Source organism: Myxine glutinosa, chromosome 5 (genome assembly GCF_964187855.1).
Source record: "Myxine glutinosa chromosome 5, kmMyxGlut1.1, whole genome shotgun sequence".
Taxonomy (NCBI): domain Eukaryota; kingdom Metazoa; phylum Chordata; class Myxini; order Myxiniformes; family Myxinidae; genus Myxine; species Myxine glutinosa.
This window is the reverse complement of record NC_136265.1, coordinates 143,594,981-143,622,057: the sequence shown is the minus strand read 5'-3', so window position 1 is coordinate 143,622,057 and position 27,077 is coordinate 143,594,981. Positions and strand designations below refer to the sequence as shown.

The 27,077-nt window shown below is 44.3% G+C and overlaps 2 protein-coding genes across 3 annotated transcripts; one reads left to right on the top strand and one right to left on the bottom strand.

Moving 5' to 3' along the window:
• Positions 1-2,617: 2,617 nt before the first annotated feature.
• On the bottom strand, positions 2,618-11,803 carry LOC137439675 (tigger transposable element-derived protein 4). 2 transcript variants are annotated; one of them, XM_068135661.2, is made up of 3 exons: positions 11,262-11,735; positions 3,982-4,758; positions 2,618-3,865 (listed from the first exon to the last, which is right to left on the bottom strand). In XM_068135661.2, exons 1-3 carry the CDS (start codon positions 11,617-11,619, stop codon positions 3,840-3,842), a joined length of 1,161 nt encoding a protein of 386 aa, XP_067991762.1. In that variant the 5' UTR covers positions 11,620-11,735; the 3' UTR covers positions 2,618-3,839. The 2 variants fall into 2 exon arrangements, with proteins under 2 accessions (XP_067991762.1, XP_067991761.1); XM_068135660.2 differs by having other exon boundaries at positions 2,618-4,758; positions 11,262-11,803.
• Positions 11,804-12,368: 565 nt separating this feature from the next.
• On the top strand, positions 12,369-17,879 carry CLP1 (cleavage factor polyribonucleotide kinase subunit 1). The gene is made up of 2 exons (XM_068135662.2): positions 12,369-13,116; positions 16,212-17,879. Exons 1-2 carry the CDS (start codon positions 12,511-12,513, stop codon positions 16,881-16,883), a joined length of 1,278 nt encoding a protein of 425 aa, XP_067991763.1. The 5' UTR covers positions 12,369-12,510; the 3' UTR covers positions 16,884-17,879.
• Positions 17,880-27,077: the final 9,198 nt, after the last annotated feature.

The following is a 27,077-nucleotide window of genomic DNA, read 5'->3' as shown; positions in this document are numbered from 1 at the left end:
CGAGCCCAACTGCAAATTTTACCTCACTAGTACACCTGCTCACTACGGGAGCAGCAGGAAGGGTCATTCCTCTTTGTGGGTATATAGATTACAGTCGATCTATGGTCGGGTCTCAAGAACATTGGGTGTGTGTTGTTCATTTAGCAAGTTTCTTGTGGAGAGATCGCCAAGTGGTTTAAGCATTCGAGCAAGCACTCCATTCAAAACCATTAAGGAACGGCTGGCTTGGCAAGCGCTAGCTAGCTGCTTGGAAAATGGGCACACCCTGGGCTTCCTCCCTTTGTTTCATGTTAAACAGCAGGAGTGAGTTTCAAAAGTTCGCTACGAAAAACGCCACGTTAGCGGCAGGAATGATCATGTTATTAACCCAACATTTGTGGGGTATATAGATAGAGTACAGTAGCTCTTCGCTCAGTTCTGCAAGTAAAAAATTAACTCGCTGATGTCGGAATTTCTCCAAAATTATTTATTTAGTGTTATAAACAGCATTAGTGACTGTTTAAAAAGTTAATCATACGTGTTTGTGTTTTATAATATTTTTACTTCTGGTAGAGGCTGTTGGGCTGTTGGTGCCACAAAAACGCCATGATAAGCCATTTATAAATGTTGACTCGATGTTTGTTCAATGAGGAAAACCCCTTGCGGAGGTTGGGATATTATTGGTATCAATATTGTTTTGTAATATGTTACGGATTCGTCACTTCCGTTGTTGTGGTTTTCATCCACTTTGAACATTTTTGGTTCCATGTACTATTATTGTTGTCGTTTGAGGGAAATAGTAATTACTATTTTCAAAAGGTAAAAAAGTTAATGTTTTAAATGAAACCGGAACCGGATGACGACGAGGGCGACGACGAAGAGGAAGAGGAGGAAGAGAAGGCGGAGCGAGTGAGTCAGACAAGAAACCGAGCTGCTTCGAGGTCTGGAGCGAACGATTGGCAAATGAGGGTCACGAGTGAACTTTGGGTTTCCCGGGAAAGGGATTCCTGCGACAGAGTTGTCATCGCTGTGACATATAAACCTGCGTGACAGGTTTTGCGGTCGATTCCGAAGAGAATCGTTGGAGTGCCGTTACGCCACGAGAACGGGCCGTCGGCTATTTTGACTCACGCGCTTTGTGCATCGCTCAAGGTTTTTCACTTCGCTTCTACCATTCTTACCGCATCCAGACGTTAATTTGGTGTGTGTGTGTGTAAAGTGGCTTTTGAGTGGGGAATCTGCGGTTCGCCAATTGAGAGCCGTCAAACGCCCATACCTGAAGGTGCGATTTCCCCGTCGCTTCTCGAGGACACCTTCGCTCATCTTTGGCAGTGTAACTGTCCACCCAATGGGATTCTGGTCCCGATACGACATCGTACGGACGATCACTGGAGTGGATCGACTTTGGCTTGAAGCCGGAATCAACTTTGGCTTGAAGCCGGAAATAGAGACATTGGGAATGTTCTTCGTTTCGCTCACTTGGAGCACAGAGAGTTATATTGTACGAACCTGATGGTACCATCATAGGAAATATATATTGGTTGTACAATTGATTACTATTGTTGTTGTACTGTTATTCTTGTGTGATCTTAATACAATACTTGTTTGTTGGTAACAATTGGTGTGGTTTCACCATTGATCTTTGACATACAGAATAACACATATTTTTGCGGTGACTCCTCTCGGGGCTCGGAGGTACACCGTGACCGGGGTTTGGAGAGGAGCACGTAACAAATCACATTAATATTATGCTATTATCGTTAGTTTTGTTATTTGAAGCGGCCTTGGAAAAACGCCACGATAAAGCTAATTTAACACTGATATACACCTCAACATGCAACCCCATTGACGGCAAAAAAACCCTTAGGGAGGGGGGGGGGGGGGAATGAATGCACTACAACCTTTATTGTGTATCCCTTCATCATCCTGTCAAGTTTGGTTGAGATTGGATAAGTAACGACAGAATGTATTGGGGTCAAAAAATCAGACGCCAAATGGCGTATTTTAGTACGATGATGATAAACAAATGGTTAGCATTATTACTAAGATTTTTCAGATATAATTGAATGATATTTAGGTGGACTACGCAACAAAAATTACTAACTATCACACAAAGCAATGGCCTTCAAATTGTTGCGAAGGTATTGTTTTCACCGTGATAAAATGGCAACAGCCGTCACAAGCCGGAAGTAACCTAAACTTGCAGCCACACATTTATTACGTACGCAAATATAAAAATTTTCAATCCCCTTCTTACACAGGAAATGCAATCACATGAAGTGCCAAAAAATGAACTCAAAGTGGAGAAATGGAAGAGAGCTGGGATTGTGTAAAATTTGTGAAGGTCCACCTGTTAATTTGCTGCTTGTGGTCAATGTAAGATGGAATTCAAAAGCTACCCTTAGTGAGACAGGTGCTTTCACTACCCATGCTCTCTCTTTCCACTACTACAAACTATTTTAATGGCCCCAATTATTCCCACCTTCATATGGGATCGGGTCAGGAAAGTTCTTGACCAAACTCTTTCAGGAATCGAATGGTCCCGACCGGTGTTTGAATGGAGCCAATTTAGGAAATAATTTATTCGTTCAGGGTGCCTGAGATAAGTCACCCACTCTTCATGAAAGACAGTGTGATATTTAATGGCCACCATTTTATTGCAGCAGATAAGATACATGGCACAACGGCTATCACCAATTAACAGTTTATAGTAGCGTTAGGAATCTATCCCAGACGAGAAAGCACATTGGGAAGTACACTACATCTGCACCCTCCTCTCAGACTCGATAACCACCTAGAAATCATTTATTCACGAGAGCACATCTTCATTGAATGGGCAAACTTTGTTCAACACAAATCATCGGAATATTTCATTAATCATATTGCAGGTTATATAGGGAAGGAGGTGAGGGCTATACAAAAGGTAAATTGAGGAAAGCAAGAGGGGGAATGAGAGGGTACTTCACTATATGTGAAAGCACAAACATTCTCATTGCTGACCGAGTAACATTGCCATATAAGGTAAACATTAAAAGGGAGAAATAAAATGTCCAAATTAATTCATCGTAAACCACGCACTGACATTGGGAGGGGTCTTCATTGTTTGTCGACTAATTTTTAGCAATTTATTACATCAAAATGCATTGCTATGAACACTGGGAGATTCAACCCAAAAAAATATAAAATAAAATAAAAAGAGCGAAAGATCAAGTTTGGCTGCAAGTGTAGTTCAAGTCCAACAATACATTCAACAAATAAATGATGATCTAAGAGTGAGACACCATTTCTAAGGATCTGTAGTGTGGAGGAGTTGGGCAGAGTGGGGTGATGGGGGAGTAGTTTCCACACTCAAAATAAAATAATCGTACAACAACCCAAATGGGAAAATGAAAAGAAGATCAAAGAACGTCACCTATTATCACTTTAGTTTGTGAGAATCGGCCAACATCGAAATCTTCAACACACTCTGGCATTCGTTCACCTTCTTAGCAATGTCTTCAGATCCCAAATAGATAGCGGCATTCAAAATGGCATTCAGGTAGGCCATGCACTTTTTTGAGGACATTAAAGAGTTGTCAATGGAATTTATCACCACCTCGTCCTCTTCGATCTTCACCTTCACCCGCACATTAACGTGCCTGTCAACCTCTTCCTCACCTCGACTGCATGGTTCTTTGTTATCGCAAGTGCCCGGTTCCTCCTTGATAGCAGTTGCTCCAACGTCACAACCTGACGTTTTCTTATCCGAGTCTTCGTTGGTCTTCTTCAGAGAGTTGCTTCCCGCTTTCTTGAAGAGCTGCTCCTCCCAATCGTCTGACAGCGGTTTCGATATAATCAATTGCGCATCGCAGTTTAGGTATTCATCCCACGTAACTCCGTTCATCAACTGCAGGAACACAGCATCCATGGATACAATTTCGGGAACAAATGGCTGTTGCTCCCCAAACCTGCAATTGTTAAAGACTTTCACGATCGTTTCAACCTGAATGTCATCCCACGCACCTTTAATCCATTTTGTGACGTCGAGAAGAGTCACACTTTTTGCTATCTCGCAGGGAGTGCCGCCCTCATCAATACTGAGCATCACGTGACGGAGGAATCGTTTGCGATAGTTGCTCTTCACAGCTCGAACGATTCCTGCCGCGCACGGGTGAAGTTTACTCATCATGTTCGATCGAATAAACAATAGCTTGACGTGCGACATATACACTTCCGGGTGCACCAGAGAGTCGTCGAGGAGCAGCAGGATTTCACGTGACTGCGCCATCATTGTGCTATTAACTTTTTCCAGCCACAGGTCAAAATTCTTCAGCGTCATCCACCCTTTCTTGCTCAATCTGTAGGTGATCGGAAGACTTGTGGCATGCCCTCCAAAACACTCTGGTTTTGGATCGGTGCCAACGATGAGGGGCGTTAACTTTTCTCCCGAGGCCGAACAGCACAGCAGTACAGTGATCTGTTCCTTCAAATACTTCCCTTTCTTGCAATCCTTGATGTTTATTACAAACGATTCACCGGGCAGCTTTCTGTACAACAGGCCCATTTCATGAACGGCAAATATGTTTTCCTTTTCATAGTCTGTGTATAAATTTTTCAGGCACTTCATCAAGTCCTTGTCTTGGTGCTTTTCAGCGAACCCAACCTTTCCAGCTTCTTTTGCAAGCTGAACATGAAAACGATGTTTCCAACCTGCGAACCAGCTTGCTGTTTTAGCAGCATTTTCGATGTTCATTTCTCGGCCAAACCTTTTTGCTACGCTCCGGATCATGTTTCGATCCACTGCAAAGGACAAAATAAAATACAAGAAACGTCATGCAGAGAACGATAGTTGCAAAATCCACCCCTCCCCAAAATAAAAAGTTGCCATGGATAGATCAAATTGTCCTTTTCATAAAGATAAAAATTGACGATCTTATTCAAAACTCAGGTCAATCGGATTAAAATTAAGGTTTTTTTTTCTGATGAAAATTGATGATTTTATAAGTTTGACCTTTGACCTTTTGACCACAAAAATAGTTTCCAAATTCAGTGAGGCATTGCGCAATTGCTATTTAATTTTCAACTCAATCGGATGAAAAAACAAAAACATTTTTCAGATGAAAATGGATGATTTTAAAAGTCTGACCTTGAGTTAACCTTTGACCTCAAAAATAGTTGGTTTCCCTATTTAGTGACTCACTATGCAAATGCATATTATCAATTTTCAAGTCAATCGGATGAAAAATGGTAATTTTAGAAATTTCACCTCAAGATGACCTTTGAACTCAAAATCAATACACTTCTTCCAAAGGACAAACTCTACCATCTGGTGAAGCTTTGTGAAGGTCAGTGTAAAATTGTGATCTGTAGGCAATTGACAGACACAAACAGATAGAATGACGCACAAGACCAACCAATATACTTGAGAAATCTTCAATTTTGCAAGTAATAACAAGAAAGAGAAATCAGATTGCAAACCCTCGCCTGGATGTATTTTAAGTGGTTAAGGCTTTTGTGCTAAAACAAATATGGCGGCCGAACCACGTGACCGATGACATCATTTTTTTTTCTAAACTAATTTATTCCGAGATTATGCTCAAAAAATTTAATCTTGATCGGATGAAGTTTTGTACTTGTCGAATTATGACGTCATAATGGAGGCACCTATGACATCATTAACATATTTTATTCCCCATGGAGAGTTCTTTACAATTAGCCATCTCAATTTTTTCTATTCAGCGCTTTCCGAGATAGAGGTGCAAAGTTTTTTTGGTCTTTCCAAGATGGCGACCGAACCACGTGATCTACGACGCCATAATTAGCATTAAAAAAATTATACAGGTGCAGTTGCACCTATGGTGAAAATTTCCTGTCAATCGGACCAACGGTTGCAGAGAAAATCCATTTATTTTGTGCGGACAAATAAACAAACAGAAAAACAGACAGAAAACAACAACAACAACAACAACAACAACAACAACAACAACAACATGCATTTTAAAAGGCCATTTTCCCTGCTAGAGCGGGGGTTATCCTTGCGGTCCCCATGACAATCTTCTCCATCTTGCCCTATTTTCTGCATCTCTCCTTGTTAACCCCCTTGCCCGCATTTCTTCTTCCACCATCTTTAGCCAAGTCTTTCTCTGTTTTCCCCGTCTTCTACTTCCTTCTACATTCATTTCCATCACTCTTCTCAACCAGTCACTTTCATCCTTCCTCAACACATGACCAAACCATCTCAACCTGTTCCTCTTCACAGCATCAATCACAGGCTCAACAGAAAAACAGACTCAAATGCAATACCCTCTCCTCTGGCGAGGGTAATAAAATAAAGTGAGAGAACAGACAAATATACAGACTTGGCATTTAATATGGAATATTTTTTTTGTGGGGGTGAACTTACTTTTCAAGATGACTTAGAACCAAAAGTTCATTGGAATTATGTTGAAATTATTCTAGATTTTGTTAATGTGACCTTTAAAAGAAACAAAAACCACATTTGACATTTCATAGCAAATAAATTGATCCTTGAAAGTGATGTCAACTGATATCGAACTCAATTCACGGACAGTACTGTGTTAAACTTCTGTACGTTTTCCAGAAGTATCTCTTTATTTTGCACATTAGCCAAAAAAAATTCAACAAAAACAAAAGCTAAATTATGACTGGGATTACGGACAGTAAAATTACAGTTCAGTACTTCGTGTAACCCCCACAAGCATTCAGGAGAGCACGTACACGTCGAGGCATGCTGTTCATGAGATTTGCCAAGGTTTGGACAGGAATCGCTTGCCATGCAGTGACAATAGCCTGCTGCAATTCACGCACAGTGGTGGGCTGCTGGACCAAGTTGTCGATTTGACGCGTTAATTCTGCCCACAAGTTCTCTATCGGATTCATATCCGAGGACATGGCAGGCCACTCCATATGCTCGACACCACGGTCAACAAGAAAGTGTTGGATCATGCGAGCACGATGAGGCCATGCATTGTCATCTTGGAAGACAAAGTTTCCTCGAAAGGCTGCACGAGCAAATGGAAGCAATGTTTCTTCCAGAATGGCCCTGTACTTGAACTGGTTCAGGTTTCCATTCAGAACAACCAGGTCAGTTTTGCCCCCTGCATGAAAAGCAGCCCAAACGGTCACCCCACCACCTCCAGCTTGGACTCTTGGCACTATACAATCTTCGTTGTAGGCTTCATGCACTTGTCTGCATACTCGGTTGCGGCCATCTTGACGATAGACCAGAAATCTAGACTCGTCACTGAAGGTCACGTGATTCCAGTGCCCTGGATGCCATTGACGGTGCTCTCTGGCCCATTGCAATCGGCGCTGGCTGTGTTGTCTGGTCAGGTGTGGCTTTCTCAGGGGATGCCTGGCACGATAGCCTGCTTGAATCAATCAGTCGTTGGTTGACTCGCCTTCTGGATACAGGCACATTTGTCAGTTGCTGCCACTCAGCCCTAAGCCGATTAGCTGACTTGGTACGGCCATTGCAGACTAACCGGTGCAGCTGGCGATAATCTCTCCTTGTGATTCTGCCGGGACGTCCTGTCCTCGGTATTTGAGTAGGGACACCCCTCTGAGCATTTCGTTTCAGGATCTTTGACAGCTGACATTGAGTGATGCCATACTGCCAAGCAATAGCATGCTGTTTCATGCCGGAATTTCGTAAAGCCACCACTCCATGACAAACAGCATGGTAAAGTTGACGGACCATCTCCAGAGGAAGCGGCAATAACTTTTGTAGACGTGCAGCAGTTTTTTTCCACTAATACAGAACCAACAACCCTTATATACCCGATTGTGAAGCCAATCGTCAAATGTACCTGTCCTTGCATTTTGTCACGCCACCTGTGATATTATCCAGATATTATCCACCCAGTCATTCACAATAGACAACTGCATCTCCTTCCTTTCATTCTTCCAACGCAAAATTGAAAACATCTACAACAGCTTGACCACCGCTGCACCCGCTCCCCCTCAAACCACCTGCCCCCCCCTTATCCTGCCATCCCCTGTCTCAATTCTCCCCAGTCTCCCCTACTGACCTCTCTGAACTCATCGGAATGAAAACTGCCACCTGCACTCTTGACCCCATCCCCTCCAGCTTTGTCAAGGCCTCCCTTCCTGCTCTCTCTCCACTTATCATTGCAACAATAAACTCCTCCCTGTCTACAGGCATCGTCCCACCATCCCTCAAAATTGCTGCTGTTACCCCCATTCTGAAAAAACCTGGACTAAACCCTGACACCCTAAATAACTTCAGACCCATCTCCAACCTACCCTTTCTGTCAAAGGTTTTGGAACGCGCTGTAGCCACTCAACTCAAACATCACCTCTCTGCCAATAACCTGAATGAAACATTCCAATCCGGATTCCGCTCCAACCACAGTACTGAAACTGCTCTCCTCAAAATCACCAACGACCTTCTCCTCTCCTCTGACGCTGGCAACCTCAACATTCTCATCCTCCTCGACCTCAGCGCCGCCTTTGACACCATCGATCACACCATCCTCCTCACCCGACTTGAAACCACCTTTAACATTACCGGCACTGCCCTCTCTTGGATTAAATCATACCTCTCTGACAGACGTCAGTTCATCTCCATCAATAACTGCAAATCCCCCACTGCTCCCCTCCCCCCAAGGTGTCCCCCAAGGTTCAGTTCTTGGCCCCCTCCTCTTCATCCTTTACCTGTCCCCCCTCGGTCACTTAATCCGCCGTCATGGTCTCCAATTCCACTGCTTCGCCGATGACATCCAGCTTTTCATCTCCACCAAGTCCATCTCCACCGCCACCCACTATCCTGACAAACTGCATCACTGAAATAAAATCCTGGCTTCAAATCAACTTCCTCAAACTTAACTGTGATAAATCTGAAATAATCATCATTGGCCCAAAAACGCTCACCAAGTCCACCCATAACTTTGCCCTCAACATCGACGGTTTCCCAGTATCCACCTCCCCTCACATCCGGAATCTTGGCATCATCTTTGACCAAACCCTCTCCTTCGACAAATACACTAAACAGATCACAAAGACAGCCTTCTTTCACCTGAAAAACATCGCCCGTCTCCGTCCATCCCTCTCCTCCGTGGCTGCAGAAACCCTCATCCACGCCTTCATCACTTCCCGTCTGGACTACTGCAATAGCCTCCTTTATGGTTCACCCTCAACAATCACCAATAAACTCCAATACATTCAGAACTCCGCTGCCCGTCTACTCACCCATTCCCGGACCCGTGACCACATCACCCCCGTCCTTTACAAGCTTCACTGGCTTCCCATCTCCCAGAGAATCCAGTACAAAATCCTCCTCTTGACCTACAAAGCCCTCCATAACCTGGCCCCATCCTACCTGGCTGACCTCCTCTCCAGACACACTCCCACCCGCAACCTCCGCTCTGCTGGTACCAACCTCCTGACCCCCCCCCATCCGAACCAAATTTAGATCCTGGGGGGACAGGGCCTTCTCCATCGCTGCTCCCACCCTCTGGAACTCACTACCTCACACCATCAGAGACTCCTCCTCACTCACCACATTCAAAACATCACTCAAGACCCACCTGTTCAACACTGCATTCAACATTTAACCCACAGCATCTAACCCCTGACTATCTCCTCTCCTTCTCCCTCCTTTGTGCTTTGAATATTTCCCTATTGATTCTTCTTTTTTTTGCAATTGTCTTTATGTTTTGCTATGCATTATGTTTTGCACTCTGTCAAAGCGTCTTTGGGCTTCCTGAAAAGCGCTATATAAAATAAATGCATCATCATTATTATTATTATTATCCTGTTATTGACTTCTTGCTGCGAAAGACAGTGACATGGTTCTTTTGACAAAGAAATCACCGAAGCGTAAAAGAAACTCACCAGATTGATATACCGAGTTCAGAATAAAAAAAATATTCCATATTAAATGCCAAGTCTGTAATACAAAGCTATTCATCAAACAGGACACATTGAGAAGACTTCCAAAAAGTGTACGGCACAATATTAAAACTAGAACAGCACTCAGTAGAGAGAAAACCTCCACCTGGTTGGCCATATCACTCAATGGTGAAGAATCACTTTAAAAATTCTACTAGCCGGATCTGAATACTCACCAAAATTGAATCGATTCTTCCTTGTCACACACACACCTCTCCAACAAGTTTCATCCAAATCCATCCATAACTTTTTGAGATATCCTGCTATGTATCGTTTTGGCCCCATCTCCCAATGGTGAAGAATCACTTAAAAAATTAAATAATTCTCATATCGGAATCCATATTCACATATTCACCAAAATCGAATCGAATCGTCCTTCATCGGACACCCAACCGGATCACAAAGTTTCGTCCAAATCCGTTCACAACTTTTTGAGATATCCTGCTATGCATCGTTTTGGCCCGATCTCTTAATGGTGAAGAATCACTTTAAAAAAAATTCTACTAGCCGGATCCGGATATTCACCAAAATTGAATCGATCCTTCGTCACACACCCAACCTGTCCAACAAGTTTGGTCCAAATCCGTCCATAACTTTGAGATATCTTACTATAATGTCAGTTTTAGACCTATCACTCAATGGTGAAGAATCCCTTGAAAAATTAAATAATTCACGTACCCGAAACCACACACATGATTTCGATGAAACTTCACCACCCGTGATGTACCAAAGTATGTTCACGGCATTAGCAAAATTGGGGTCTGAGGAGGTATATGGGGTTGGGGGCCCCCCCAAAATAGATATTTTTCTCTTTGTTTGTTTGAAGTCTTATGATTATGCTCGTATGCCCTGTCTTCCACATGCTGCCCTGTCTTCTAGCAACCATTGAAATTGGTTTAAAATACCCTTAGTCGGTGCAGTATACTGTTTATTCTACCAGGTGTGTTACCCCTATGTTTATTTCTTTGGCTCTTCCTCTGTAACCGTTACTAGTTTCCTCAGAGGATCGGATAAAACGGAAAACGACGGCCCCGGACAACATGTGCTCGAGCGCCACGACGCCGGTTTCCATGGAAACCGTCATATCGTTAAGCGGTGCCGAGCGCTCCGTTCCGTTGGAGTGCTCGAGCGCTTCGAATCGAGAAACCGCTCGCTAACGGAACGAACACACACACACACACACACACACACACACACACACACACACACACACACACACACACACACACACACACACACACACACACACACACACACACACACACACACACACACACACACACACACACACACACACACACACTTTCCATGGAAACAGTACCAGTACCAGTGTGCCCGATCAAGGTACAAAACAAGACCATCAAACTCACCGCAAATGTTTCTGGCCCGAGCTTCGTGATACCACTGCCAAACGTAAAGGCCTAACTTCCAGGGTCTCACGTTTTTCCTCTTGATGTGGTACTTCTGCCTCGCTCGAACGCTTCCAGACTCCCAGCTGGCCAAGATCTCCTTCCGTTTCTTGATGATAAGCGTGGCTTGAGCGTTTGTAATGGTCATCTGTTCCGCGATTGCTGTGAGCGACATCCTCCCCGTGTCGAACAGGTGAATGGTCTTGACTCTATCCTCGAATGTGAGGACCTTACGTGATCGACCCATCTTTTCAACGAAGCGCCGGAAATGAACCCGAGAGCGACCCCGATGTATGCCGGGAAAACCTAACCTCGTCATCCAATCGGAATTGGATTCTTTGTTTATCGTTTCGTTAGATTCAAATGAGTTTTACCCGGAAACATTTTACACACTTTCGATGTCCCTAACGTTGACTGATAATTCGTTTTGTTACACAAGGGACATCGCCGGAAGAGAAGGTCATTCGGCCCATCGTGCCTGCGTCACATCATCACCCGCAATCAATTTAAATATCCGTCAAAACGACGCAATCTCATTGGAGGAACGAGGGGAGGAGTCGATGTGACACGCCCAGGGATACCCCAGGGTTGCCAAAATATAAAAAAGGGCCAAACTTAATTATATAAATTAGAAAAGGAGTTTTTTTTCGTGGTTAAATGTTATCACTATACAGACCGGAAGTTAAAGAACACGATCTGTTTCGGACAAATCTGCAGAGCGTGTTCGAAAGTTAACTTCGTGTCTGCATAGCCATAGGTCATTTTTTTATTACGTGAGTACGTCATAAATAGATAGGCCTGCAGAATTCGGAGGTAAGCGTACAAAATGGCTGAAGTCGTATTTTGGTCTTTCTAAATGTATTTGCCTTTTTGCTTTAATATAGTTACGTTTTGTGCTGTGAATGATAGCCATGCGAGTGTCGTTAGCATGTGGGTTACAAAAATTCTTAAACGATTTTGTCACTCAGTGATTGATAGTCTACAATGTCGTCATTTGATATCAATATATTTGTAAATTACTTATACTTGTCAATGCAAAGAAATGTACAGGAAAGGGAAAAAAAAATTGTTTTTCAAAACAATTTCGTTTGCGACGGCGACCACAAGTCTAGCAGAGTCAGGCCGTGTCGGAAGTGCAACGCGTATGGAGAGGGAAGGTCCTTAAGTAAGGACTAAAGTGTGAAAAGCAGAGCAACAGCCGAAGCACGCGATGTCAGACGCGGCTCGGGCCAGCGAAGCGGTGCAGAAATTCAGGCTGGAGAAGGAAATGGAGTTGCGATTCGAGGTGGAACCGCGTCAGCCCCTGTGGCTGGAGCTGCTGTCGGGTTTCGCCGAGGTGTTCGGCACGGAGCTCACGCGGAACAAGCGCTACAGGTTCGACACCGGAGCCAAGGTGGCCGTGTTCACGTGGCACGGGTGCGAGCTGCAGCTGACGGGTCGTGCGGACGTCTCGTACACGGCGAGGGAGACCCCCATGTTGTTTTACCTGAACGTGCACGCAGCCCTCGAGCAGATGCGCCGCACCGTGAACCGCGGGGACGAGGATCGCGGTCCCAGGGCCATGGTCGTCGGACCGACCGACGTGGGGAAGAGCACGTTGGTCCGCTTGTTGTGCGGGTACGCGGCTCGGTTGGGGCGCAGGGTTACCTTGGTGGAGATGGACGTCGGTCAGGGTGCGGTCAGTCCTCCGGGCACCTTGGCGATGCTGAGTGTAGAGAGACCCGCAGACGTGGAGGAAGGATTCAGCCTACAGGCTCCTTTGGTGTACCACTTCGGATCCACCACCCCGGGCTCGAACATAAAGCTGTATAACAAGGTGAATTTCCCGACCCGACTAAACACTGCCTTGCTGTGTCGCAGGTATGGCGTTTGCAGGTAGTGACAGCATGCACTGGATTAAACCTTTAACCCGGAGTCGTCTCTTCTACCAGAGACTCCCAGGACATTAACGGCACGTCTAACGTGTACGGGATATCACAGAGCAGGCTAGTCAGTACTGGTAGTGGTACTGGTAGTGGTACTGATACTGGTAGTGGTACTGGTACCCAAGCACTAAGCAGCCAAGTTCTATCTGCCGTCTCGAACCAGCCGTGGGACTCGACGGTCGGTCGCCTTCCATTAATTAATGGATCCCCAAGGAGCTGCTTCGGTGTGGAAAAAGTTGTGTCGGAATCTTGCCGAATATGACTGATCTGGCGAGTTACCGAGTAAAGCACACCCACGCTACACAACCACACACGTGCGCTGCACAACCACGCTACACAATCACACACGTGCGCTGCAGAACCACGCTACGCAACCGCGCACGCGCTGCACGCCACACACGCGCGCTGCACACCCACGCTACACAACCACACATGCGCGCTGCACACCCACGCTACACAACCACACATGTGCGCTGCACAACCACACTGCACGCCACACACACGCGCTGCACGTCACACACGTGCGCTGCACGCCACACGCGCGCTGCACACCACACATGCGCTGCATGCCACACACGTGTTGCACGCCACACACGCGCTGCACGCCACACACGCGCTGCACGCCACACACGCGCTGCATGCCACACGTGTTGCACGCCACACATGTGCTGCACGCCACACACGCGCTGCAGGCCACACACACACGCTACACACTGCACGCCACACACGTGCTGCATGCCACACACGCGCTACACGCCCCACGCGTGCTGCACACCCCACACGCGATGCACGCCACACATGCACTCCACGCCACACACACACGCTGCACACCACACGTGTGTGCTGCACACCACACGCCACACACGCGCTGCACACCACACACGCGCTACACGCCCTAGACGCCACACACGCGCTACACTCCACACACGCACGCTGCACGCCACACACGCGCTGCACATCACACACGCACGCTGCATGCCACACGTGCGCTGCATGCCACACACGCGCGCTACACGCCACACACGCGCGCTACACGCCACACACGCGTACTACACGCCCCACATGCGCGCTACACGCCACACACGAGCTGCATGCCACACACGCGCTGCATGCCACACACGCGTTGCATGCCACACACGCACGCTGCACGCTGCACACATGCTGCACACCACACATGTGCGGTACACGCCACACACGCGCGCCACACACACACACACACACACACACACACACACACACACACACACACACACACACACACACACACACACACACACGCGCGCGCTACATGCCACACACGCGCTGCATGCTGCACACACGTGCTGCACGCCACACACATGCTACATGTCCCACGCGCGTTGCATGCCACACGCACGCTGCATGCCACACGCACGCTGCACACCACACACGTGATGCATGCCACACACGCACGCTGCACGCCACATGTGTGTGCTGCACGCAACACACGCGCCACACACGCGCCACACGTGCGATGCATGCCACACACACGCACTACACGCGCACTGCATGCTGCACACCGCATACGCACGCTGCAAAAGCGCTACACATCCCACACATGCACTACACACCACACATGTGCTACACACCACACACACACATGCTACACACCCGCGCTGCATAAAAGGAGCACAAATATCTATTTCCCATTGAATGCAGTGAAGGCTTTCGTTTGGGAGTTTTGTTCTCAGTTTTATTACTTTCTTTGCTTTGTTCCGTGAAATCATTGCAGGTCGATTTTTGCTTTTTAAATGTAAAAAAAACCCTATCATGTACACCAACCAATACTACACCTGATTCCCAATTTCGGTAAATTTTTACAAATTGCCCATAATCGTTTTTCACATCAAACCTTGGTTTTTCCATTGTTTTTTGATGAAATTCATTCGAATTTGATATTCATTTCAGCAGCAAATGACTCATTTTTGAGATCGTACCCCCCACCCCCATCCCAATCATCAAAAATGAATTATTTTGACCGAAATAAATAACAAATTTGAATGAATCTCATGTAACCCTAACCTAAATCTAACCCTAACCTAAATCTAACCCTAACTGCTAACCGGGAAGGCTGCTCATTCGTCGATATAATCACATGATGTATCGCTGCTCCATGATTGGCTCTTTCTCATCGGAAAGAGGTAATTTCTATTCGTATTTTCTCCATTAATAGTTTTTTGCCGCGGTATTACTATATTGAAAAGTTGTCAGAAATGACAAGATATAATCGATTCTGGGTCTAAAAATTGTGTACGAATTTATGGACAACTTGTAAAAAAAATACCCCAATTTCTTCGATTATTAAAAGGTATGTGTGTTGGTGTCAATGTCATGTGAAGAAGAAGCATCACGACTCGAGCTTTTGCAGTTCCTCCTGTCGTAGAAAAGTAAAAAAAAAAATGGTGGCGTTGTAAAGCCGATATAATCGATTTGCATGGAACAAAAATTATTGTCCATTTAATCTGAAAGGTGCCTGTTTTATAAGCCCTCTTTCCATAATTGAAGAAGAAGCCGCGAAAATGGGAAGTTCATGCAGCGGTTCCAACAGTAATATTTATTCTACGACAGCAGGAAAGCTTTAGAAGGACACGGAAGGAGCACACAAAATCATAAATAGTAGTGATATTTCTCGAAGCAACATGAAAGGAACACCAACAACCTGTTATTTTAAAAATGAAAGCTCCTTTTTTTTGTTCACGTGTTTTACTTTATTTTTGCGCTGTCATTGAGACTCGTCAATAGGTATGTAATATGTCTGTTGTCTTGCTGTTTGTTTGTTGTATATGAATACAAGTTCCAGTCAGGCTGCTCTGTCTGCTAAGATTTGCATGTGGGTGCTGAATGCCCCCACAGTATGTTTTGAAAAGAGTAGGTCATTGTGTGCCAGTTCCCCCTTAGCAGATTTTGCATGTTTGCTCTAATCGACGATGGGAATTGCATCACATTTCTGCCGTTTCTCCCACCTGAGGTTGTGTCGCGGCTCGCGGACGTCTTCAACCGCCGCTGTGAGCTGAACCGACGTGCGGCGGTGTCCGGGTGCATCATCAACACCACTGGCTGGGTGCGGGGCGCCGGCTATCACGCCCTAATTCATGCTGCCACGGCCTTTGAGGTCGACGTCATTATCGTGTTGGACCAGGAGCGGCTGTACACCGAACTCCGTCGGGACCTCCCTCACTTTGTCAATATTGTGCTCTTGCCGAAGTCTGGTGGCGTCGCGGCACGCTCCAAGGAGTTCCGTCGCGACTCGCGAGACGACGCCATCCGGCAGTACTTTTACGGCTTCCGTGGCGCCTTTTTCCCCCATGCTTTCGACCTTCGTTTCACCGATGTTAAGATCTACAAGATCGGTGCGCCCGCGATACCAGCGTCGTGCCTGCCTCTCGGGATGTCTCAGGAAGAAAACCAGTTGAAAGTGGTTCCGATCACGCCGGGGCGGGATCTGGTGCACCATGTATTGAGCGTGAGCATGGCCAACGGACCTCAGGACAACGTAGTCGAAGCGAACGTTGCTGGTTTCGTTGTCGTCACGGCCGTAGATTCAGACAGAGGCCTTATGACTGTTCTCTCTCCTGCCCCACGTCCGCTTCCGCAGTCGCTTCTCCTTGTCATGGACATTCGCTTTGTTGACCTCAAGTAATGTCCGCATACTGCTCTGTTTTGTATCTTACCTGTAAGGACAAATAAATGAACCTCATGGTAGTATATTGATATTGCACTTCCAGGCAATCCTCAGCTTCGATAGAGTTTTTATCTTTTCAAAATCGAATTTTTAAAATAGTTTTGTCTTTTTTTAAATTTTTATATCTATTTTTTTTACGCCCACTGGCCATTTATTCATTCACTTTATGCGAATGCATCTTCATTGAGACTCATCTGGGGTGGATATAAATAAATAATAAATTTAAAACAGGAATGGGGGAGAGAATGGAAAGGTTCAAGGAGACTAGTTCAGAGGTAATGGAAAATGGTATGTATGAGCATTGGGGGTAGAATGAATGAATGGATGATCGTTTTAAGGCCATTTTCCCTGCTAGAGCAGGGGTTAGCCTTGTGGGCCCCATGACAATCATGGTTCCCTGTTTGAGGCAATGTTTTTATGGCCGGATGCCCTTCCTGACGCCAACCCTTGGTCACGCTCTTAGGATGCGCAGGGATACGGTGTACCTATTCTAAATCGGGGTACACACCGTGATCATTCATCCCAGCAAGCTGGTACTCAATTTGCCGACCTCGGAAGGATGACAGGCTGAGTCAACCCCCCTGGCGTTAATTCAGCAATCGACCGGGATTCGAACCCAGGATCCCAAGCCGGCACCCTAACCGCTAAGCCAACACCAGGCCCAACACCAGGCTCACCCATTCAACCCAGGGTAGGTGGGTTGAATATTCTGCTGCATTTGCGTATGTAATAAATAGATGAATAGCATTGCATCGATTTTATGAATAGATGTAAGAAATAGATTAGACCAATTAAGTGATAAAGATGGGTCATGTGATATGAAATTATTTATTAGAAAATGAATTGGTACATGTCATTAAGGAAACATCCATAACTGGTTTATTATTGATCCGTTTTTTTTTGGTTTCCAAGAAAGAGGTGAATTTTCAAATAAAAATGTGGAATTACAGTTTACTAGGGCATTGCCCGTACTATATCTATATCTAAAATTATATCCCCCCCCTCTATTTACATGAAATGGTTTGGTCCAAAGCGAACGGCTTGCGAGTACGGTGACAACCCCCCCCCCCCCCTCTATTTACATGAAATGGTTTGGTCCAAAGCGAACGGCTTCCGGAGTTTGGTAAAGAAATCGCCATCGCGTGCACAAACGCGCAGGAAAGCGAATGAATCGCAAATTCGTTTTTATTAGTTTTAAAACATAGTTTAACGCCAACATAGTTTGCAAACGTGAAATAAATGAATACGCTCTCAAATGTGCCATCCGAGGCAGAGTGTGTCCGCCACGTTCGGCACACGCGCTAGTTCGCTGCTCTCTGATTGGTTGAATCGTTTTTTGGACATAGCTCGGTAAGTAATTGTCCGATTAATATGAAACCTTGAAAAGGCACATCCTCGGGTCCCCAGCAATATACCTGGCAAGTTAAAAGTATATCGGACCCGTGGTTGTCGAGAAACAGCGGTCACAGACAAACAGACGTACAGACGTACAGACGTACAAACGTACAAACGTACAGAGATTACTGGAATTATAGATAGATATCCATTTGTGTTTGGTGCAAAGACGCCGTTTTTGGTGTTGATTTTCCAGAACCGTGCCTCGATCATGCCCACTTTGTGACAATGCCAGCTCGTGCACCACAACTGGTACTTCCACAACTGGTGCATAACACACACACACACACACACACACACACACACACACACACACACACACACACACACACACACACACACACACACACACACACACACACACGTTTACATATTTTCTCTGAACCCTAAAATAGTCAAACCTTCATTGGGAGGAGAAAGTACTGAAACGAGTGGTGTTCAGTCGCAGGTACATGGATGGTGTAAGGGTTATTGCGCTACCATATTTGGAGAAGCTTTGCAGATTGGTTTTTAGTATTTTAATATCTCGCAGGGCCAGGCATCAATGTGTGTGTCGTCACTCGGATGGACGTTAAACTGGGTGTCCCGTCTGTTGGCGTTAATTGGAGTCAGCAAGCTATCGTCTGCACCCTGAACAAATTACAAATTATTGCTCTAACCTACAGGGGGCACTGCATCTGTGGCACAGCTGAGCCCCTGGGAAATGATGCTACTAGTCAGGTTCACTGTTTTTTCGTTCAAAATTTTTGGAGATTAGCAAAACTATACATTTTTGGAATATTCAGAGCATAAGGAATCCAAAAATTAATGTTGGCATTTGCCTAGACACCTGCATGGCCGCCATTTTGGATTTTCAAAATGGCCACCATAAATACATAATTTGTGCTATCTCGGCTTCTAGTCAACCTAGAATCTTATTTAAATATGCTAATCCTATATTTTCTGGGTCAAGAAAACCATTGGTGGGATCATTAGACTTCTAATCCTAACACTTGCTTCACTTTTAGGACTTTCCAGATGACACTCAGGACAGTGATGAAGATCTGTAAAAGCATATTCCTGAACGGTATAGACCTAGTAGATCCTGTGTATAGGACTTGTAGTTCAATCTGATACTAACAAGGCTGCTTTCCTGCTTTATAAACCCATACCTATAACTTCAAAGGACTTGCAATATCATGTATTATGTATTAGTTATATCACAAATATAAAGACAATGGTTTTCAATTACCTTTGTTTGTTGCTTTTCTATAATCCTGGGCACTATTTTGAGGCCTTTATTGGATTCCTTGACCCAGAAAACATAGGATTAGCATATTTAATTAAGTTTCTAGGTTGACTAGAAGCCGAGATAGCGCAAAATATGTATTTTATGGCGGCCATTTTGAAAATCCAAAATGGCGGCCATGCAGGTGTCTGTGCAAATGCCAACATTGATTTTCGGATTCTCCATGCTCTGATGATTCCAAAAATGTACAGGTTTGCTAATCTCCCAATATTTTGAACGAAATTATATTTGTTAACATAGTGAACCTGATTATACCCGTAGGCCGTAGCCACGTGGTCCATGCTGTTACGTGTTCCTCTACGATCTCCTGGTCTCGGTACACCTCCGAACCCCGAGAGGAGCCACGGCAGAAAAATATGTTACCCTGTGTTAGAAATCAATAGTGAAACCACACCAATGATTATAAATGAACAAATAATATATTGAAAATCACATAGGAATAACGGTACAACAAATGGCAATTAAGAGTGCACTCTATATACCATCAATAAAGTCAGAACTCACTGTGCTCCCAGTGAGTGAAAAGGACACTCCTCAATGTCTGTATAACCTTTTCCAAGGCGAATGTGATTTGCTCCAGCGGTCGCTAAAACGATATCCAGTCCAAGCCCGAATCTCGCTCTCCAGTCGATATTCGAATCGCGTACAGTTGACAATGGTGATTGCCCCGCCGAAACTGGACAACGGCGCCCTTCAGAGGAGCACCTTCACCGCTCACTCAGCAAACCGAAATGTAATTGAAGACGAAGCGGTCGCAGACACACATCCCCGACAAACGGGTAGGATGTTGGGGTGAAGATGACGCGAGGCAAAACCTTTGTATGTGTCCGAAGCGCGGGCTTCAAAATGGCCGACGGCTCTTACTTGAGCCGATGCGACTAGGTGAGGATTCGTCGAAATCTCAGCGCCCAAATCTGACCGCAGATTTTCCACTTCAGCGATAATTCCTATCGCCGGATGTCCCTTCAAGGAACTCAAAATTCCCTCGTAGTCAGGTTCACTATGTTTTTTCGTTCAAAATTTTGGTAGATTAGCAAAACTATACATTTCTGTAATACTCAGAGCATGAGGAATCCAAAAATTAATGTTTGCATTTGCGTAGACACCTTTGCGAAAATGACCCTCAGGACAGTGATGAAGATCTGTAAAAGCATATTCCTGAATGGTGTAGACCTCGTAGATCCTGCGTATAGGACTTATAGTTCAATCTGATACTAACAAGGCTGCTTTCTTGCTTTATAAACCCATACCTATAACTTCAAAGGACTTGCAATATCATGTATTATGTAATACAGTTATATCACAAATATAAAGACAATGGTTTTCAATTACCTTTGTTTGTTGCTTTTCTATAATCCTGAGCACTATTTTGAGGCCTTTATTGGATTCCTTAACCCAGAAAACATAGGATTAGCATATTTAATTAAGTTTCTAGGTTGACTAGAAGCCGAGATAGCGCAAAATATGTATTTTATGGCGGCCATTTTGAAAATCCAAAATGGCGGCCATGCAGGTGTCTGTGCAAATGCCAACATTGATTTTCGGATTCTCCATGCTCTGATTCCAAAAATGTACAGGTTTGCTAATCTCCCAAAATTTTGAAAGGAATTATATTTGTTAACATAGTGAAACCTGACTCTTCATCACTGTCCTAAGTGTCATTTTCACAAAGGTGTCTACGCAAATGCAAACATTAATTTTTGGATTCCTCATGCTCTGAGTATTCCAGAAATGTATAGTTTTGCTAATCTACCAAAATTTTGAACGAAATTATATTTGTTAACACAGTGAACCTGCGACTTTTGGTAGACCAGCCTCGCTATGGAGCCTTGACGTCACGTGTCTTCTCCAACTTTGCTCGCGCCGCCTCTCCCTCTTCACCTCCTCGTCTTCCGGTTCGGTTTCCTGTATCATTTTAAGTTAACCTTTTTAACTTTAGATAGCTGTTCCTGAATAATAAACCTTTTGAGAATAATAATAGTACATAATATCAGAAATATTTCAAGTGGGTGAAAACCACAACCGCGGAAGTGACGAATCCGTAACACATGCAAAATAAGAAGCAGCAAAATATGTGGAAAAATTGGAGAATTATTTATTCCTCCGCCGATGAAGTTGCCGGAGGCATTATATTTTCGTGTTGTCCGTCCGTCCGTGATAGGTTTTCGTAGCGGTAACTTCAACAGCCAAAGGGATCCAAATCAAACTTGGTGCAGGTATGTATAATAAGGTGAAGATGAACTGATTATATTTTGGGGTCATGAGGTCAAAAGTCAGAGGTCATGTTGGGTAAAAATCCTGTTACCACTATAACTTGTGAACCAGTCATGGGATTTTCACCAAACTTGGTATAATTATATAGTATGATGTAAAGATGAACTGATTGGAGTTTGGGGTCAAGAGGTCAAAGGTCAGAGCCTGTAATATGTATATAGGTCTATTATTATTATAACTTGATAATGGCTGAAGGGATCTAAGTCAAACTTGGTATAGGTATGTATAATGATGTAAAGATGAACTGATTAGATTTTGGGGTCACGAGGTCAAAGGTCAGATGTCCCGTTGTGTAGAACTTCTGTTACCAAGCTAACTCATGAACCAGTCATGGGATTTTCACCAAATTTGGTATAATTATATATTATGATGCAAAGATAAACTGGTTAGATTTTGGGGTCAAGAGGTCAAAGGTCAGAAGTAATGTTAAGTAAAAATTGTTCCCGGGCCAACTTGTGACCCAGTGATGAGAATTTTAACAAACCTGGCATAAGTATATATGATGCAAAGATGAACTGATTGGACTATGGCATGAAGAGGTCAAAGGTCAGAGTTCATGTCAGGTAACAATGTGATAACTTTAGAACAGTTGAACGGATTTAAATCTAACTTTGTACAAGTATGTACAATGATGTAATAATGTGAGTGGAGGCATATTGGTCGATGTTGCAACGTTGAAGAGTGCCGTTCTAGTTTTTCTTTAAGGTTTAACCAGTGTCGGCCAGTTTAATGTTACAATCGTAAATTGTATCAACCAACACTTTAAATATATTTCACCGTCTTAGTGTGTTTAACATTCTTGATTCTAGTTTATTCAATGCCTTTGAAACGTTTTATTCCAAGTCGCCAATGTTTGCCTGATGGGATAGCTTTGATTTAGAGTTATGCATGCTCGCCAATGAGCCGTCTGTCCTGCGAAGCTATAAACTGTCACCCTGGTGTTCCGCAGGCCGGGTGAGGCATCGCTGGGTTAAGCTGGAGGAACCGTTTGTCAGCACTGTGGGTGTTGGGTAGACGTTAAAGATCTTTCATCGGCGAATTCTCTCTGACACCTTGAACAAATTACAAACCCGTGACCAAATTGCGTTCAATCTAACACCTAAGGCCTAGTCATCCAGTTCGTGAAGGCTTTGGCCGAAATCATCCGCCACGCCCGTGCCGACCCAGCAATTTGGAAATCATTTGACCCGTCATAGAAGAATGTGAGTGGAGGCATTGATATTAAATTTGACGACAATCTTTGGCTCGGGTGTGGCTTTCTACATCGATTCAGATGTACAATTTGCGACATAAGTAGATGGTGTACAAATCACCGTTAATCTGGGATCCCAATTTCATGTGCTCATTGCTTACAACAGGCCAACCCGAGTTTAGAGTTTGAATCCCACTCCTCACCTGTCATATGAGATTGTTAAACAGCATTATCGTTGCAAATGAGTCGTCCATCGATATTGAGGATTTGCTACGTTATTTCTGACTCGTAAAGGGTTAAAATTGCACACTCAAGTATGAAAGTTATCTCGAAGGAAATTCCAATGTTTGTGATAGCCATCATATCCGTCATGTCATGTTCATGTTTGGTGTATAGATGGCGCCTCTTGTTTGCTCGATGGCTGTCTTGCGGAGCTACCTTTAGTTTTTCACTTTTCTAGGATATTGGTGGTGGCCTTTACCTTGTCACCTCCGTCAACAAATGTCGAGGGAAGTTATGTTTTCACCCTTGTCTGTTTGTCTGTCTGTCTGAGCAGGATGTCTCAAACAGTCATGGACAGATTCGGACGAAATTTGGTGGACAGGTTTGTGTGTGACAAGGACAAAATGATTAGATTTTGTTGAGTATCTGGATCCAGATACAAAAGAAAAAAATTTCATACAGGGATAAGGCCGATAAGATAGAGGGTGTCGGAGTGAACTCCATTCAATGTACAATGTGCGCTGAGTGGGTTCATCAAAAATGTAGTGGTTTGAGAGGGTCATTAACCAGTGTGGCAGCTACATTCAAGTGTAAGGTGTGCACAGAGGGAGCTGCAGATGGAGGAAATGTTGAGTTGGATCTTGGAGACGGCGTGAAGCTAGAAGGTGTGAAAACATTTTGCTACCTCGGAGACATGCTGAATGGAGAAGGTGGATCAGACTCGGCAACGGTTGCTAGAGTGAGATGTGCATGGAAAAAGTTTCGGGAGCTGAGTGGCGTGCTGATGAGGAGGGGAGTGTCGTTGAAGCTGAAGGGAAAGGTGTATGCTGCATGTGTGAGAAGTGTTATGATTTATGGGAGCGAGACATGGGTAATGAACGTAGAGCAGCAACGAAGGTTGGAAAGGGTGGAAATGCGAATGGTTCGGTGGATGTGTGGAGTATCGTTGAGAGAGAGGAAGACAAATGATGAATTGCGAAAGATGATGGGAATAGAGCCTGTGATGGATGCTGTGAAGAGGAACAGGTTGAGATGGTTTGGTCATGTGTTGAGGAAGGATGAAAGTGATTGGTTGAGAAGAGTGATGGGAATGAATGTAGAAGGAAGTAGAGGACGGGGAAGACCGAGAAAGACTTGGCTAAAGATGGTGGAAGAAGAAATGCGGGCAAGGGGGTTAACAAGGAGAGATGCAGAAAATAGGGCAAAATGGAGAAGATTGTCATGGGGCCCGCAAGGCTAACCCCCGCTCTTGCAGGGAAAATGGCCTTAAAATGCCTGTTGTTGTTGTTGTTGTTGATAAGGCCAAAAACAATGTATAGCATGATATCTCAAAAGGTTGTGGACGAATTATGACAAAACTTGCCTCGGTGATTAATTGCCTAGGTGACAGCGGATTATATTTTGGTGTGTTATAAGGACGAAAGGCCAGATCTACAGGACATCCGGACCAATCGGTGGGGTACAAAATGTAAACTGCTAATCTTGGCAGAGGTACCATATGTGCTCCACCAAGTACTGTTCTAGAATGTGACATAGGTATATCGTCAATAGTTTCCAATACCTGAGTTGTGGATGGGTTATAGTGGGGTCCACTTTCTGGTGACCCCGTAAATATTTTTAGCAGGACATGTTTTGAAGGTGGATTGAGGTACTGTACTTTACTTTTGCAGGTTATATACCTCGTGAAATGATAGGGAGAATCCTACATGACGCGTTATTAAAAATGGCCGCCATTGGCAAACTGCACACTACTGTTTTCGGTTCTTTTCATATACAAACTCCATCAAGATGTCTTTTTATGGGTTCTAATCATGACAATCTCAATTTTCACTTGTGTGTCTCTATAATGGCAAGAAATACGACAAATTAATACCTGCCAGCATCACAATGAGATTTGTATTCATATAGTAGGCTTACAACAGACAGCATGGTAATATGTTGAGTTGCATTCTGTGTGAAGAAGAAATCAAAGATCAGGCCAAAATGTAGTTGAGAGAAATAAGAGCATGGCAAACTTTAAGAGCAAAAGCACAGGTTTGGGTAGATCTGGATAAGTTTGGAACTGTATATGGTTATGTAGATTGTGAGGCTGGCCCCAAAGGTCAATTGATACACAAGGGATGCCATGTAAAGATATCAAGCAGTCGGTAACTTTCCCAAGCAAACCGACACAAACAAAACAAATGCTTGCTGGGATAAGTATGTTTGGTATACCAGTTCGACTGAAGACGTTCATCTGCAAAATGTTCGGAAGCAGGAAATAAATGAGATGATTCTTCGCTACAATGAAAACTACTTTTTCAACAAGTGTTTGCTGAGAACTCTCTCTGGGATATTGTGTGATTATGATGCAACTTTGGAAAATTTGAACTTTCCAAAATGTGGAAACTTCCAACTTGAAATAGCTGCTCGATATAATCAATTCAAAGATCGGCTCGGTTTGCACACGCGTTACCGATGCAACACGTCCATGATAGTGTATAACAAAAACCATGGAGGAACATACATTGAAGCAACTGTCAGGGATCCTGCTAACAGCAACTTACACTCTGTTCAGTCTGGGAAAGTCGCTTCATCAGCCCTCGCTGAAGATTTCAAGATGGCCAGGCAGGATGGAGAAGACCTTGTCTCGACATTTTACAAGGAGCTAATTATTTCAAATCAAACACCACTGATGAATCATATCAAAGTAAATAAACGGCTGAGCTTCATAAAATCACCAAGCACAAATTCCACATCTTCAGAAATCAAGTGCATGGAGATGAACAACAACGCAATGGTCAGTCTGATCAAGGTTGCCCAACCTTTTAAGCAAGGTCTGGAAACAGTAATGGCATGCTGTTTGAAGAGGATGCCCTTGGCCATATTAACCCCCCCAATGATACAATGAGGAAGGTAGCTAAAGCAAGGCTTCAACACAAGTTACTCATTGTCGAGGTACCAGGCTCTCTGTCACAACCTCAGTTATCAATGACATGGGATATCTCTGGCGTGCAGCGACTCCTTCGAAAGAAGACAGAGAAACATCTGATGATCATACGTACACATGGGGTGACTATGCAAACAAAATGTTTGAGGTGGCAGTTAAGAGACACCGGGCCCAATTGAATTCCACTACATGAATGACCGATACGATGTCAGCAGCACTAGAAAAGACAGTGACACAACAGAAGAGCAGCGGAAGTATCACTTTTACTTCCTTTGACTTTATCAGCGGAAGTAAAAATGTCTTCATCGAGTCTTAAAACGAACTTCTCCAATCACAAGAGCTCAGTACCTTCTTCAGGAATTCTGACAAAATTTAGCTCCAAGTTTTTATCTTTAAAGAATTCAAATCTTTGGTCACTGTTTTTCCATTAATGTTTTTCCATGCCCATGCCCTCGACAGAAACTATTCTGCACCAGCAATACCGGTACACATTGGTGCCGGGGACACTGATATCATTGCTTTGGCCACACATGTTCACACATGTATAACTTCACATCTTCACGGCAGCTGATTGTGTATCTGGATTTTTTGGTCATGGAAAAACGTCTATATTCACCAATGGAGCAGCATCCAAAGAATCTTGATCGCTCTCGTCACGGCTCAGGTAGCACTTGTCAATGAACGATGCGGTAACTCGAGAACTGGAGAAATTCACTGTTGGTGTTATCTATGGTAACAGTCACAATCCATTGGAGAATCATGGGCTCAGAAGTGGAGGTAACATCAATAATCCCACCAGATTCTGTCTCACTATCATTCCACATATCTAGAGCGAACCATCAAACATGGGTG